The 16,980-nt window shown below is 41.0% G+C and overlaps 1 protein-coding gene and 1 long non-coding RNA gene across 2 annotated transcripts in view; both read right to left on the bottom strand.

Moving 5' to 3' along the window:
* The window catches only part of LOC310648912, a 468,719-nt gene that overhangs the window by 249,942 nt on the left and 201,797 nt on the right, over positions 1-16,980 (bottom strand). The gene's annotated exons all lie outside the window — the stretch shown is intronic.
* The window catches only part of CRHR2 (corticotropin releasing hormone receptor 2), a gene marked incomplete at both ends in the record, with an annotated part of 148,461 nt that continues 139,490 nt past the window's right edge, over positions 8,010-16,980 (bottom strand). Inside the window, 4 exons of the mRNA XM_083377017.1 lie at positions 8,010-8,150; positions 11,335-11,376; positions 12,558-12,693; positions 13,736-13,821. Of these exons, the coding sequence (XP_083233143.1) occupies positions 8,010-8,150; positions 11,335-11,376; positions 12,558-12,693; positions 13,736-13,821 (405 nt within the window). The remainder of the gene's footprint in view (positions 8,151-11,334; positions 11,377-12,557; positions 12,694-13,735; positions 13,822-16,980) is intronic.

Raw genomic sequence — 16,980 nt, 5'->3', positions numbered from 1 at the left:
GCTAATGAATGCTGAGTCATCCTGCAAGACGAGCTGAGTCATTTGCACATTGTACTGCAAAGTCGTTGTTTTTTAATCTCTCCTTTAATGAAGGCCGGAACAATAGGGAATGGGATGAGTAAGCTGCTTAGCAGAAGCTTCCTCCGAAGTCAAAGTCAATGACTCTTAGTGGCTTACGGGTGTGTGTGTGTGTGTGTGAGCTAAACGCAGCACTTTCCTTGGCAGCTGATAAAATTCTGCAAAGGCTCTGAAAGAGATTCCAGCAAAGAATGAAGAGGCTGTTATAAATGATCCTACAGAGGGAGGAAACCGACTCCTGCAGCATTTATTATGAACCAATGGGACAAAAAAAAAGTCCATTTGTAACTCTCTCCAATTTCTAATAGGAGCACCAATTAAACTAAGGTCGCTGTGAGAACCGCAATTAGATTACTGTATTTTCTGGCGTATAAGACTACTTTTTAACCCATGAAAATCTTCTCAAAAGTCAGGGGTCGTCTTATACGCCGGGTGCTGAAAATTTAGGGACAGGGCTGGCTGGAAAACCTGGAGCGGATCTCCCATTTAGTCTGCGCAGGGAAAGCAGGACCAATTGGAGAAGAAGCTGCAGTCTGTGATTTTTTACAGGGTTTATAGGGTTTCCTGCCTTAGCAGGGGGTTGGACTAGATGACCTCCAAGGTCCCCTCCAACTTATTATTATTATTATTATTATTATTAATATTATTATTATTATTATTATTATTATTGTTGTTGTTGTTGTTGTTGTTGTTGTTGTTGTTGTTTAATCCACTTGCACTGTTTTATGTTTACATGTTTGATGACAACAGCCTTATGTTTATAAGTGACAGTTTTCCTACTAAGCACCTGCATGTCATAAGCATTTGAATTAAAATTACCATATTAAAATCAAATCTGATGTTTTTTAATTTTTATTTAGTGTGCGTTGGAAGAGGGGTAGTCTTATACGGCGAGTATCGCCCAAACCCTATAATTTAACAGGAAATGTAGGGGGTCGTCTTATACGCCCAGTCGTTATACGCCGGAAAATACGGTAAGCCACTCTGAAGTTCTTGTTTCTATTGTTAGATCTGCTATTACCGGCTGAGAATTTGATTTACAGCAGTGTTTTTCAAACTTGGCAGCTTGAAGGCCTGTGGACTTCAACTCCCAGAATTCCCCGGCCAACAATGGTTTACAGCTTAACATGGAAGCAATCTGCTCTCAGAAAAGTTTTGAATCCATGCCCAGATCTAAAAATGTTCCTTAGGACTGCATAATATATTAGCTAGGGTCAGCAAGTATTACAGTATGGTTCCTTTTGTTTGCGTGTTTAGAATTCCCTTTCTCACATCAAAACTCGCAGGATATATTGCTGCATCCCAGAATTGTCTCCATTGGTTCTAACTTTGATTTAGGGTGATTTTTGTCACCGTCAAGAATGCTCTGGAACGTTTTTCATGCCCTGTCCAATTTTCAAGCTCTTTTCAACTCCAGTGTTTTTAATTTTGTAACCTGTGGTGTAGATAAATGTTGAAAGAAAAATCTTCATCAGGGCCCAGTCCAAGCTGGGAATAATCAAAATGGAGACTGCTTTAGAAAGAAGGTTGTAGTTTATTGAAGAGGAGAGCCAGACAGAAAGATGGCTCTGGAAGAAAAGAGTGAGAGCACATGTAGTAGGGAGTGGGTTTTTATACTTCCTTGGGCTTTTGTTTGGCATGAGCATGTTCCTGTGGCATGAACTTTGACCTGAGTCTGAGTGTGCCCTTCTGGTATTCTGATGGTGGGGGGGGGTTAATCCAATTATATCCCAAAGGTCATATCCTGCTTCCCTGGGGCTGTGGCTGATGAGTGTTGGATTTTTTTGGTGTGAGGCATTGTTGATTGTAGGGATCTTTGTCTTTCTAATCCCATCAGCTTCCTGACTCCAATCTTTCTGACAAGATTATCACATCTGCATTTCTGCAGACCTGGTTTCTGTTTGGGGCAGAGAGACTGGGGGGCAGGGGTGGGGGTTTCCTGCCTTTAAGATCCTTTGGGGAAATATAATATTCTTCCTTTTAATATTTCCAAAAATATTTTGTTTCTCTGGGGGTGGGGGTGGGAGCTGACTTCCCACAACAGTCCTTAACTTATGACTGGCTGCTTGGTGACCGTTCAAAGTTATAAAGGATATTCCTCATAACCAGAATTTGAAGTTCTGATAATGGCCTTTTCCCAGTTACATCACTGTCTTCAGGCACTGGGCAACTGCTTGCATTTACCGGCATATGCAGTGCCCTGTGATCACGGCTACATTTTATTATGTAATTATGTATTTTGTCACTAACCAGCATTTACTTCCACGTTTTCAGTAAAAACAATTCATAGCAAAGCATTGGTTTGTTTAATGAGTGTGGTATTTCCTTAATGATCATGGTGGAATCTTTAGAACTGCGGTATTTGCTTAATAACCGTGCAAAAAGTCGCAAGATCAGATCAGTCATGTAGACGATCTGACTTATGACCATCACAGCTATGAAGGGCAGGCTTTGTTATGGTTGTAACTTGGGGACTGTCTCTATTCCCCGTGACCCTCTATGGAAGAGAAAGTTGGACTTTGAAGAAGCAGGAGGGGAGTATTGATGCTTTGGAAGTTGGAGTTGGGGAAGACTTCTGAGAATAGATAGACAGCCAAGAAAACAAACTCAAGAGATCATCAAAGAAGTTGGCCCAAAACAAAGACCCAGATTTCTATGTATTATTTGGAAATATGGAAAGACAAAGAAGAAGAGGACAACCAACAGAGGGTGGATGTCATTTGTAACATCACACAATCATATGTGTCACATTTAATGAAAGTTATGCAAAAACTCTGGTAGGAGGTTTTGAAGTATTTATAGCAGACCTACTAGATTCTGTAAGAGCTTTGTTTCTTATGCCATCCGAATTCGCAGGATTCTTTTTTTTTTACCCCGCCACGTATATGTATACATTCAAACTAGATTGTGATGTTTCTCTGTGTCATAAATGCGTGTGTATGTGGGTATATGCAAAATGATATTTTTTAAACAGCTGAATGCAATGAAATTTCATTTTAATGTATGCTTATTAGTGTACGTTGAAAGTGACAGTAAAGTTTTTAGTCTATTTTGTTCTCTTCCATTCCATTCCATTCCATTCCATTCCATTCCATTCCATTCCACTCCACTCCATTCTCTTCTCTTCCCTTCTACTCCACTCCATTTCATCCCGTTCCATTCTTTCTACTCTACTTTATGGTCAAGAAGTGTCTGCGGAGATACTCAGCCATCCAGGTCATAGTTATCGCAAAGATGCTTTTTCAAAAGGCAACTAGACTGTTTTTAATTTGAAGAAGACGTTTCTTCTCATCCAAGAAGTTTCATTAGTTGAGAAGGTTCATAGCTGTTTGTAGACCTATACTAAACCATTCCCAGCGGGGGGAACAAACCCTATTGGGGTCCCTGTTCTGAATTCTAAAGGGCCGACGAACTGGTTCCCTTTCCTTCCCCAAAATTAATCACACAGACCTTAAAATCCAGAAGTGTTTATTTATTGAAAATATTTACACTGTATTTCAACATCACATAAAAATTCCAGGAGAGCCTAACTAGATCATTCCAGTGTAACACAACTTTTTGGAATTAAGTTGTCATTCATTATTTCCTTCATTCTGAGTATTTTTTAATACAAAGTTTCCCTTTATAAAACAAAAGTGAACTTTTTGAGCCTGGGGCTCAAAATCGAGAGCAATTACTCTGTTATAAGCCACAGATTTTCTCCTTCCCCTTTCCATTTTAAATCTCACCTCAAATTAGTCCATGTTTTCAAACTTCACAACTCAAAGGTGTGTGGATCTCAGTTCCCAAAATTCCCCAGCAAGCATGTGTGGATTTCATCTTCCCCAATTCCCCAGCCAGTCATGGGAATGGGAATTGAATTCTGGGAATTGGTCCATTCCTCTTAAAGGAGCCAAGTTTGAGAAAAATCGATAGCCACACTACGCATCTGATGAAAACTTCTGCCTTTAAATAAAAATTTAGCTGAAAAGGGGGCAATAAGATTCCTCTTGAATTTTGGCTATTATACACTAACATAATTTATTCAGACAAATTTGCAGTCTAGCCTAAATACCTTGTTTTTGAAGGTATAAATCGTCCTCATCAAAGCCCAGCTATGTTTTGTCCACACAGAATCCAGAAATATTGAAAAAGCAGATGTTTTTAAAAATCTACCTTTCTATTTCAAGACTGCTCATAGTTCCTAAAAACAGGGTCAGCTGATTAGGAATGGAGAGGTCAGGAAAGCCCCATCTGCTTTAAATGAGCAAAGTGAAGCAGTATGTAAGAAAAGCAAGCTTATCTGAGGGATCTCTAAACATGGCAACATGGCTGAGGAATTCTGGGAGTTGAAGTCCACAAGTCTCAAAAGTTGCCAAGTTTGGAGACCTTGGCTTATATCATGAGGTTGAAGACCCACTTTCACTTTTTTGACCTGTGCAGCAATGCTTCTTAAGCCAACTGACCCAATTCTTTGACTGGTCTCAAATAACATCACTATCCCTACCAAAAACAAACAGGCTATTGTTTTACACAAACATCTCAGCAGCACACTCTCACACTGGATTCCTTGTTTACAAACAAGGCAATTACAAATTTATCCATGAGCTTTCAAAATATGCTAAATTACTTCTTCGGGGTAACTACCTCCCACTGAAGTCCCACTCTAGCCAAACCCACAGCCAAGGTCCACCTGGCCAAAATGAGGCATTACAGCATTAACCTTGTGAACTCTCAGGCTTTCTTCTGTTACACGTTCAAGTTGGACAGTATTTAATATTTTATTGTTATGTATATGTAGGGGTTTGGGTCTACACATACGTTGTATGTAGTATGTTTTAGGTGTGTGTCATGTATGTGTCTCACTTTGAGAACGGGCAGCTAAATTTCATTTTTGATGTGCGCCATTGTGCCCACGGTAAAAAAAATAACAACAAACGTTATCTTATCTTATCTTAAGGGTTGATCTTGTCCCCTGCAGTAGCTCACAACCACTGCACTGTGCAAAAAGGTGGCAGGAGTGAAACTCTAAATCAGGGGTCTTCAAACTTGGCCCTTTTATGACTTGCGGACTTCAACTCCCAGAATTCCTCAGCCAGTATGCCTGGCTGAGGAATTCTGGGAGTTGAAGTCCACAAGTCATAAAAGGGCCAAGTTTGAAGACCCCCTGCTCTAAATGATGGTGTGGTAGGATGGAGGGTTTGTTGTCACTGTGTGTTGGGGGGAGAGAGCACGGGGTGGGTGGGAGGCTCAGCTAAGCTCAATGTACACATGTTGTACTTTGACAATAAAGGTTTATTTAATAAACCAACAATCACAGAAACCTCAGCAGCATTCACATGTGTTTGTATGAATGTGTGTGTTTGCAAGTTTGTTTGCAATTACATGAAGGCAGGACAAGAAGCGACAGTGCAGACTAATCAAGGACAAAACCAGGTTAGAACTAAGGAGAAACTTCCTAACTGTGAGGATAATTAACCAGTGGAACAGCTTGCCTCCAGAAATCGTGGGTGCTCCAACACTGGAGGCTTTTAAGAAGAGACTGGACAGCCACTTGTCTGAAATGGTACAGGATCTCCTGCTTGAGCAGGGGGTTGGACTAGCTGACCTCCAAGGTCCCTTCCAACTCTGTTATTCTGCACCCCATAGAACTTAAAACTGGATTCAGCATAGATTTGACTAAGCTTGATCAATTATAGAAACCAAGCTAGAGACAGTTCAGTTAATCCTCGACTTATGACCAAATTTGGAGCTGGAACTTGTCGCTAAGCAAGATGATTGTTAAGTGAGTCATCCAATTTTATGACCTTTTTTGCTGCTGTTGTTGTTAAGCAAATCATATGCTTGTTAAGTGAACCTGGCTTCCCCCATTGACTTTGCCAGCAGATACCCTGCTGGCAAAGTCAGAAACGGCGATAATGTGATCCTGGTGACACTAATCGTAAATCTGATGGATGCTAAGTTGCCAAATTCTGATGCTGCTGCTGTGGGAAGACCGTGATGGTCGTACGTTTGAGGACTAATTGTAAATCACTTTTTTCAGCATCGTTGTAACTTCAAACAGTCACTAAACAAGTGGTTGTAAGTTGAGGACTATCTGTGTATGTATATGTGTGTGTGTGTGTGTATACATACACTATATATATTTCATTCAACATCATGCAAAGCCATCATATTTTAGCTTTTATATTAGCAGGTTGTATGAACCACCCCAACAAGCCATGGCTTAACAAAATTACTAATCTCTGATGCCCACTAAAAAAAACCCAGGTGTTCTTTTTTTCACCTAAAAAGCAATAAATCTATTTCCCTGTCATTTTTTTTTCTTCTTTTCTTTTTGAATAAACATGTATTAGGGCCTTCTGAAGAACAGATTCCCCTGCTCTGTGAAACTACAGACATGGATTCTTTATTCATAAAAAGTAGAATAAAATGTATTTATTTAGCTCTTCCTTTGGGTCCCAAATTAGCAGAGTCTGCATGCTAAATCTGTATTTAGCACAGAGTAACCAAGATAGGCTGCGTCAGTTGGTGCAGTAGTTAAAGGTCCCAGGCTAAAAACCAGGAGACAGTAAGTTCTAGTCCTGCTTTGGGCACAAAGCCAGCGGGGTGACCTTGAGCCAGTCACTCCTTTGGCCCTAGGAAGGAGACAATGGCAAACCACTTCTGAAAAGCCTTGCCAAGAAAAATGGCAGGAACTTCTCCAGGCGGTCTCTGAGAATCACCTTAGGTGTGTGAGTCATTTGTTTGTAATAGCGGACTCAACAAAACGGTTAAAGAGAAAGGGGGAAAATTTATATAAATAAATAATTTTATTAGTTCTTTTTGAAAGGCTAGAGTACTGGCGGGGAGGGGGGGAGGGAGGGAAGGGAAAGGTTGAGATGAGAGTTTGGTGTAGTGGTTACAGCTGGTCTAGAAATTGAAAGACTGTGAGTTCCAGTTCTGCCCTAGGCACAAAACCAGCCAGGTGACTTTGGGCCAATCACCAGGAGACGGTGAGTTCTAGTCCTGCCTTAGGCTGAAAGGTGGCTGGGAGACTTAGAGTCAATCACTAGGAGACGGTGAGTTCTAGTCCTGCCTTAGGCCCGAAATCTGGCTGGGTAATTTTGTGCCAGTCTCTTTCTTTCAGCGCTTTCACCTCACAGGGTTGTTGTTATAGGGAAAATCAGAGGAAGGGATGCTAGGGTGCCGTGGGTTGCATAAGAAAGGCAGGATGTAAATCAAAAGTAAATGGTGGTTTTCAAAAGTGGCAGGGCTTCACAATTGCATTTTCCTAGCTACCATCTTGACTTTTTTGACACCAGCCGCATATTCTCCCCTTGCAGCGTCTTGCTTGGTCACTCTTTCCAGCCAAAGAATTAGCATTTTGGACAACAAGGGAAATTCCTCGCTGATATCCCTCTCCAATATCCCTTTTTCTGCCCACTGCCCCCCTTTAAAAAAAAACTGCAGTTCCTTTGGAAAAAAGAGCATCACATTAAAACAGAGAGTTTTCTCTGCAGAAATAAACCCAAGTTGCTTTTTGGGGGAATTAAAAATGAAGAAAAAAAAATACAGGTTCAATTGGGAGGGGAGAAAGCCACAAGGGAAAACAGCTCTCTCCAGACCAGTGATTCTCAACCTTGGAAACTTTAAGATATGTGCAATTCCCAGAATTCCTAGCTAAATTGGGTGAACTTCAACTCCCAGAATCCCCTAGCAAGTGTGAGTGGACTTCAACTCTCAGAATCCCCCAGCTAGTATGAATGGACTTCAACACCCAGAATAGCCTAGCCAGTGTGAGTGGACTTCAGATTCTGCAGCAGGGATTGGTGGACTTCAATTCCCAGAATCCCCTAGCCAGAGTGAGTGGACTTCAACTCCCATGCTGGCTGAGGAATTCTGGGAGTTGAAGTCCACAAGTCTTAAAGGGACCAAGGTTGAGAAACAATGCTCCAGGGGTTTGGGTTTGTTCACACAGCCGCAGTTTGTTTTATACTGTGAAAGCTAATCCTGGTGGGAGAGGTGGGCATGGACATGGCACGGGCCACACGGACCCGGAGCGAATGATGGTCTTGCCAACGATGCCACCTTTTTCTAGCTGCAGAACGCACCTGGAAAATCCAAAAAAAGAGAGAGGAATCTGGTTAGAGGCCTGGTGTGGTGTATTCAGGGATGCTTCTCCAAGTGAAAATAAATCAGAATTACCCTAATAAAAAAGGGTGAATACTTCAGTGCCTGTTTCCCCTTTTCATATATAGATTTGTGAACTTGGGTATACTAATTTTTAAAAAAAAAAAAAAACCGACAGAGATTTCTATGTTCAGGTAGTCCTTGACGTGTGGCTATAATTAGCGAGACAGAAATTTTGTGAAATTTTGAAGTTTGAAGAACTTTCTTGCAATTGTTACTAAGTGAATCTGGCTTCTCTCATTGACTTTGCTTGTCAGAAGGTCGCAAAAGGGGTTCACGTGACCCCAGGACACGGCGACCGTCTTTATTAATATGAATCAATTGCCAGGCGTCCGAGTTTTGAAAACGTGACCATGGGGATGCAGTAATGGTCGTATGTATGAAAAACAGTCATAAGTCACTTTTTTTGAGGGTCGCTGTAACTTCAAATGATCACTAAACTAACGGCTGTAAGTCGAGGACTTCCTGTTTGTACCAACGTTTCCTCCAAATCTTGAGAGATCTGGGGAGATTCCAAGAAAGAATAGAATAGAGCTGGAAGGGACCTTTGAGGTCATCTAGTCCAACCCCCTGCTCAGGCAGGAGACCCCATACCATTTCAGACAAACAGTTGTCCAGTCTCTTCTTAAAAACCACTTTTACATTTACAACTTCTGGAGGCAGGTTGTTCCACTGGTTAATTGTTCTCACTGTCAGGAAATTCCTCCTTAGTTCCAGGTTGCTTCTCTCCTTGATTAGTTTCCATCCGTTGCTTCTTGTCCTGCCTTCAGGCGCTTTGGAGAGTAGCTTGACTGCCTCTTCTTTGGGGCAGCCCCTGAGATATTGGAACACTGCTATCATGTCACCCCTAGTCCTTCTCTTCATTAAACTAGACATACCCCATTCCAGCAACCGTTCCTTATATGTTTTAGCCTCCGGTCCCCTAATCATCTTTGTTGCTCTTCTCTGTACCTTCTCAACATCTTTTTTACATCGTGGTGACCAAAACTGGATGCCGTATTCCAAGTGTGGCCTTACCAAGGCCTTGTAAAGTGGTACTAACACTTCATGTGATCTTGATTCTGCTGCCCCCCGCCAACAAATCAGGGCCACCCTTTAAAGTAAATATGAAGATGGATCTGGAATTTATCCTTGTTTGTCAAATAGTCTGCAGTACTGACTGTCAGTTCCTTGAAGCTGATAGGACTGCTAGTAGAAAATAAATAATCCCACCTAAATGATGGAGTTATACCAGAGAATTACAAGTAATCCTTGTCTTATATTTAGTAAGACACTTAGAGCATTTATTCCAGTACAACAGCGCTGGAAAAAGTGACTTATGTTATTGTTCACACAATCCTTGCAGCATCCCCAGGGTCACGAGACCAAAATTCAGACCAAAATTCAGACCTGACTCATATTTATGACGGTCGCAGTGGCCTGGGGTCACGTGATCCCCTTTTGTGACCTTCTGGCAAGCAAAGTCAATGGGGAAGCCCTTAACAACCGTGTTACTCACTTAGCAACTGTGGCAGGAAAAGCTGCAAAACGGGGTAAAAAAATACTTAACAACTGTTTTGCTTAGCAGTGGAAAATTTGGGGCTCAATTTTCATTGTATGTCCAGTACCTTCTGTAATTAGAAAAAAAAAGATACATCTAATTTTGTTTCTAGAAACCACTTCTACATTTCATGCTCAAGACAGAAAAACAAATGAAAGCTCAACATTAGGTTTTGCTGACAACTTTGTCGTTATAGCAATAGTTATTAATATTTACCAAGTATGAAAAAGTAAGGAAGTTGAAGCTCTTATTTTATTTCGCATTTTACTGCACTGAAAAAGGTTGGAAGTCAATGATTTCCCCCCCCCTCTTATTCCTTTTCCCCTTTATCCCACAGTCCTTCCTCTTTCTCGTTCCATTTGTTTTTTATATTTATTTATTTATTTTATTTTAATTCCATTTATATCCCGCCCTTCTCCGAAGACTCAGAGCGGCTTACAAGCTTGATAATCTTAATAAAAGATTATTTGTGTTATAATAAATATTATATATTCTTTTATTAAGATTATCACTTTCTGTTTAATGTAGATATATTAAAAATATAAATATTATATTAAAATATTTATGTTATATTTAATATATCTTTATATTAAAAAGAGAAAATGAATAATCCTACAAATGTGGATTTGAGGGCAGGCATTGGAATCAGCCCATCGTACTGAAATCTACCTCTTCCTACAGCAGATAATAACTCATTTTCCACTTATCTTTCATTTTAATGTATGCTGATTACTGTCCATTTAAAGTGACAATAAAGTTTCTATTCTATTCTATTCTATTCTATTCTATTCTATTCTATTCTATTCTATTCTATTCTATTCTATTCTATTCTGTTCTATTTCTTATTCTGTTCTGTTCTATTCCATTCTATATTCTATTCTATTTCTTATTCTGTTCTGTTCTATTCTATATTCTATTCTATTCTATTTCTTATTCTATTCTATTCTATTCTATTCTATTCTATTCTATTCTATTCTATTCTATTCTATTCTATTCTATTCTGTTCTGTTCTATTCTATATTCTGTTCTATTCTATTCTGTTCTATATTCTCTTCTCTTCTCTTCTATTCCGTTCTATTCTATATTCTATTCTATTCTATTCTATTTCTTATTCTATTCTATTCTATTCTATTCTATTCTATTCTATTCTATTCTATTCTATTCTATTCTGTTCTATTCTATATTCTATTCTATTTCTTATTCTATTCTATTCTGTTCTATTCTATATTCTATTCTATTCTATTTCTTATTCTGTTCTATTCCGTTCTATTCTATATTCTCTTCTGTTCTCTTCTCTTCTCTTCCGTTCTATTCTATATTCTATTCTATTCTATTTCTTATTCTGTTCTATTCTGTTCTATTCTATATTCTATTCTGTTCTATATTCTCTTCTCTTCTCTTCTCTTCTCTTCTCTTCTCACCCTTCATAAAATTAATGGTGCTCTTCTTGGTGTGATTGGAGAATAAATATATCTAATAATTCATATGTTGTTTGTTGCAATTTGTTTCATTTCTCCACAAACAATTCCCTTTGGTTTAATAAAAACAGGGGTAGTACAACTTACCTCACTATTTAAGAAGCAGTAAAACACAGACACAAAAAACCCCTAGGGAAAAAAGAGAAATATTAAGACGTAGATTCTCAGCTTGAGAATTTGCCTGCATTCTTTTAATTATAATTCTACTATTAACAGTGCTGAATTTAAGGTGCAAGAAACTAGTCCAAGTGATGGATGCATTTCAAATATAGATGATAGGGACAAAAATTATAATCTAGACTTTTACATACAGGCGTCCAGTTTTTGACATGAATGCTGAACTGAATTTTGGCATGATTAGAGAGCCACTCCTTCAGACTTAAAAGAATTGGAAGGGATCTTGGAGGTCATCTAGTCCAACCCCCTGCTCAAGCAGGAGACCCTATACCATTTCAGACAAATGACCGTCCAATCTCTTCTTATAAACCTCCAGTGTTGGGGCACCCCCAACTTCTGGTGACAAATCGTCCCCCTGATTAATTGTTCTCACTGGCAAGAAATTCCTCCTTAGTTCCAGGTTGCTTCCTCCCTTGATTAGTTTCCATCCGTTGCTTCTTCTCCTGACTTCAGGTGCTTTGGAGAATAGTTCGATCCCCCCCTCTTCTTTGGGGCAGCCCCCTCAAATATTGAAACACTGCTATCATGTCACCTCTAGTCTTTCTCTTCATTAAACAAGACACACCCAATTCCAGCAACCGTTCTTTGTATGTTTAAACCTCCAGCCTGCTGATCATTTTTGCTGCTCTTCTCTGCACTCTTTCTAGAGCAGGGGTGTCAAACTCAATTTCATTGAGGGCCGCATCAGCATTGCGGTTGCCCTCAGGGGGCTGGGTGGGTGTGGCCAGGGTGGGCATGGCCTACTGGGTGGGCGTGGCCTGAGTGCGTATGGCCTGCTGGGTGGGCGTGGCCAGCTCTACATCGTTGGCATCAAGGGTGCCTATGGGGGCCTGGGCAGGAGTGGGACAGATCTGAGGGTCTCTGGTAGAAGGAGGGTCTCTGGGCCAGGGCCAAGGCAGTGGGGGCAGTTCCCTCACTGTTTCCAGGATGGTTTCGCGGGCCGGATGAAACCACTTCGCGGGCCGCATCCGGCCCCCGGGCCTTGTGTTTGACCTGTCTGTTCTAGAGTCTCAGCATCTTTTTTTCATGGTGTGATGACTAAAACCGGATGCGGGATTCCAAGTGTGGCCTTCCTAAAGCGTCGTCAAGTGGTACCATGACACAATCCTGATACTAGCCTTCTGGCTTCTTACCTGAAAAGACTGCAAGAAAGAATTGAAGTAGATGAAAAAGATCTGGGAAATTTCATCTTCTCCTGGGTTGACGAAAAACAGCATGTAGGTGATTCCTAGGAGTGGCAGGAGGACTAACGTTGCTTTGACTGCCTTCCTGTGGAGGAGAAGTCAAAAGATCAAGCATGAAATCCAGCACCAAGACAAAATCCAGACATACTATGCTTCCAAACCCATCTGTTGCTTGTTGCCCTGCCTTCAGGTGCTTTGAAGAGCAGTGGTTAGAACGCAGCATTGCAAGCTAACTCTGTCCACTGTCAGCAGTTCGATCCTGACCTGCTCAAGGTTGACTCAGCCTTCCATCCTTCTGAGGTCGGTAAAATGTTGTAAAGCACTATGACATGGTATTTACAGTAAGTGCTATTGCTATTTGTATAATAGTTTGATCCCCTCATCTTTGTAGGAGCCTCCAAGTAGACTGTTCCTCTTCCACCTCCTTCTCTTCACTAAACTAGACACACCCAATTCCAGCAACCGTTCTCCGTATGTTTTATACTCCATTTCCCCCTAATCATCTTTGTTGCTCTTCTCTGGAGTCTTTCCAGAGCCTCAACGTCTCTTTTATACTGTGGCAACCAAAGCATGCCATACAGATAGTCCTTGACTTACAACCATTCAATTAGTGACCATTCAAAGTTTCAAAAGATGACTTAGGACTATTTTTCACACTTATGACCGTTGCAGCAGCCTCAGGGTCACATGATCAAAATTTGGATGCTTGGCGTGTGCTTAGAACTACTTAGAATAACAGAGTTGGGAGGGACCCTGGAAGTCATCTAGTCCAGCCCCCTGCTCAGGCAGGGAACCCTATTCCATTTCAGACAAATGGTTGTCCAATTTCTTCTTAAAAACGTCCAGTGTTGGAGCATTCACCGCTTCTGGAGGCGGGTTGTTCCACTGGTTAATTGTTCACTAATTAATTTACAACGGTTGCAATATCCTAGGGTCATTTTATCACCATTAGCAAGCAAAGTCAATGGGAGGAACCAGATTTGTTTAACTACCTTGTGAGTAACCTAACAACCGAGGTGTTTGACTTTATGACTAGAGCAAAAGAGGTTGTAAAATTGGGCACAACTCATGTAACAATCAGCTCCCTTAGCAACGTAAGTTCTGTTCTCATTTAATACTGTACTTACCTGTACTGTATGGTTTCCGAAGTGGTTGAAGCTCTCAGCTTTGTCATTAGAATCCTAACTATGTTAAACAGAAACACAAAATTTATCTGTGAAAAGAAAAAGAGAAAGAGAAAAAACCAGATCAACGAACTGCGGCAGGGAATAAGCGCAGCGGAATAAACTTTCTGTGCCTCTGTGTGCAGGACAGTGATTGAAACAGTACTTTTCCTGGGCAAGTTGAAATTATTTTCATAGCTCAAGGTTTCTTTTCATAGCTGACAAAATCAAGGTCTATTCACTCTGATTTTTTGAGGCACGAATATATTGGCACTCTGAAGGGCGAATGGATATTACAAGGAATTTATAGCCCTACGTCGTTAAGAAGGTCACCGTGTAACCGCGCCCGATTTTATGACTCTTTTTGTGGCAATTGTTAATTGAATGCAGAATTATTTCAGCAAATCAATTGTCCGTAATTGGCATTGATTGCTAGAAACCAGAAATAAATGCTGATTTCCACAAAAAAAATTGTAAATCGTGTACATGTGACCAGAGTATGCTAAAATTATTGCCGAATGAGTTCACATGACTGGGGGATAGGCCAGCTGTCAAAACTTTTAATATGGGTCATAAATAGCCCAGGGAAGGTCTGTGTAACTTTGAACAGTTGCTAGGCCAACTGTCGTATGTCAAAGATTAACTGTATTTATTTACTTTACTTATTTTTTTATTGATAGAGTTTATATGCCACCCATCTCACCTTGAGTCGACTCTATGGTAGCTTACAATCAATAAAAACAACAGTATAAAACATTTTAAAATGCTTTACATGCATCTATGCTGTGGATATTTGAACTCTGCAATTTATGAGAGGCTGCCTTTGAAAAGGCTGCCTGAGTCCTTCGGGAGAAGGGCGGTATATAAATAAAATTATTATTATTATTATTATTATTATTATTATTATTATTATTATTATTATTATTATTATTATTATTATTATTATTAAAACAGTTTAGCAGTTTCAGCCTGTCACAGCCTAGGTAAAAGCAGGGATTAGGGCAGGGCTCTTCAAACCTAGCCCTTTTATGACTGGTGGACTTCAACTCCCAGAATTCCTCAGCCAGCATGCCTAGCTGAGGAATTCTGGGAGTTCAAGTCCACAAGTCATAAAAGGGCCGCGTTTGAAGACCCCTGCTTGTGGACCTCAACTCCCAGAATTCCCCAGTCAGGCACGCTGAATTGAAGTCCACAAGTCATAAAAGGGCCAATTTTGAAGACCCCTGGATTAGGGTTTAGAAAGATTTTACATTACAGATAGTCCTCAATTTACAACAGTTCCATCTACTGACCGTTTGAAGTTATCAGGGCACTGAAAAGAGTGACTTAGGACCAATTTTTGACACTTAACATCCCCACCATCCCCATGGTCACGTGGCCAAAATCCCATCTTAAAGTTGCCAATCTGACTCTTTTATTCTTGGAGCTGTTCTTCCAAATAGCAGCTTCCTCTATGAAACATTTCAGCCACTCTGCTTCGTTAATTAAGATTTGGCAACTGAAGCAGCTGGGGAAATGGATCCTAATTAATCCAGAATTTAGAACTCATCCAGGTCTGGCTTGCAATGACACTTGCATAGCCACATTTCCCAGAACATTTGTATCAAGGGAGTGTGTTTGCCCAGTGCTCTTTTTGTAAAAGAAAAAGGTGCCGGAACTCCGTTCTGAGCGTGCTATGACAAAAAAAGGCCTTTGTTTGCCTCTGTAGCATGAAAGGGATGATGTTATGAGAGATGGAGAACACACTTTAGATCAGGTGTGAGGAACTACAGTCCTTATATGACTTGTGGACTTCAGTTCCCAGAATTCCTGAGCCAGCAATCTAAATTCTGGGTTAATTAGGACTGCTAATGTTAGGATCAATAAATGAGCCACACCGGCTAAGGAATTCTGGGAGTAGAAGTCCACAAGTCATATAAGGGCCATAGTACCCTGCCTTTCCTTTACAACAGGGGTGTCAAATTGGTGGTCCGCAGGCCGGATGCATCCTGGCGCTTCTGAGCCCAGAAGAAGCACCGATCAGCTGGAATGTTGCAGCATCTCCAGGGTCTTGTGATTTACATTCAGATGCTTGGCAACTGATTCATACTTATGACGGTCACAGTGTCTCAGGGTCATGTGAAGTGACCAAAACCTTCTGCAACTACCATGCGGGGGGGGGATTAAAAACCAAACACCCACCCCCACCCCACCCCCGCTGCCAATCCTCAACAGAAACGCTCAGAACAATGAAAACCTCGGACAGGAGGAAGAGCGCTGCTAGGCAGGCAGGCAGGCAGGCGTCTTGCTCGGCTCTGGCTTGGGGGGCACTTTTTCAGTGCCATTGTAATTTCGAACAGTTACTAAGAGAACTGTTGTAAATCGAGGACTACCTGTACTTCATCACTTTTTTCCTTTTTTGGGGGGGGGAGTCATCAAGTTTTTGACCCCTTGCTAGGCGACTGGTGGTACTCGGATGTTGCCATATCCTAAAAGTGGTACAATGGGTGAAAAGGTTGAAAAGCCCTGCTTTAGAAGACAAGACAGGATCGTATGCTCCGTTTTGACCACCACTGCCCTCTCACTCTTCACAGTAAAGAAATAAAACTTAGGGCAGGGGTCCTCAACCCCGTCTGTGGCCTGATACTGTGTTTCCCCCAAAATATGACCTCACTGGAAAATAAGCCCTAGCAAGGTTTTTCAGGACACTCGTAATATAAGCTCTATCCCAAAAATAAGGGCCAGTTAAGATCACCAGCCAGGCGGATGCATTTAGTACCGTATTTTCCACAAAATAAGACCTAATGTGTCTTTTGGAGCAAAAATTAATATAAGTTTTTGGGGAAACGTGATAGGAATCGGGCCACGCAAAGCAATGGGTGAGTGAGCAAAGCTTCATCTGTATATATGCCGCTTGGGGTGTGTGTGAAAGCCCTAATAAGCAGGCATATCCATAGAATGAAGGCTACTGCTAAGCTTGTAAGCCGCCCTGAGTCTTCGGAGAAGGGCGGGATATAAATGGAATTAAAATAAATAAAAAAATAAAATATATGGACAGGTTGCGTGCAAAACCATCGCCACCGCCCGATCCGTGGAGAAATTGTCTTCCACGAAACTGTTTCCTGGTGCCTGGAAGTTGGGGGCCGCTGATTTAGTGGGAAGACTAACTTGGCAACGTTGCAAGCCTTGAGTTTCAAGTGGAAGCTTTTTTCCTGAAGCCCTTGCAATGT

This window comes from Vipera ursinii (assembly GCF_947247035.1).
Source record: "Vipera ursinii genome assembly, chromosome: Z".
Taxonomy (NCBI): domain Eukaryota; kingdom Metazoa; phylum Chordata; class Lepidosauria; order Squamata; family Viperidae; genus Vipera; species Vipera ursinii.
The sequence above is the reverse complement of the archived record's forward strand: the minus strand, read 5'-3'. Positions and strand labels throughout refer to the sequence as shown.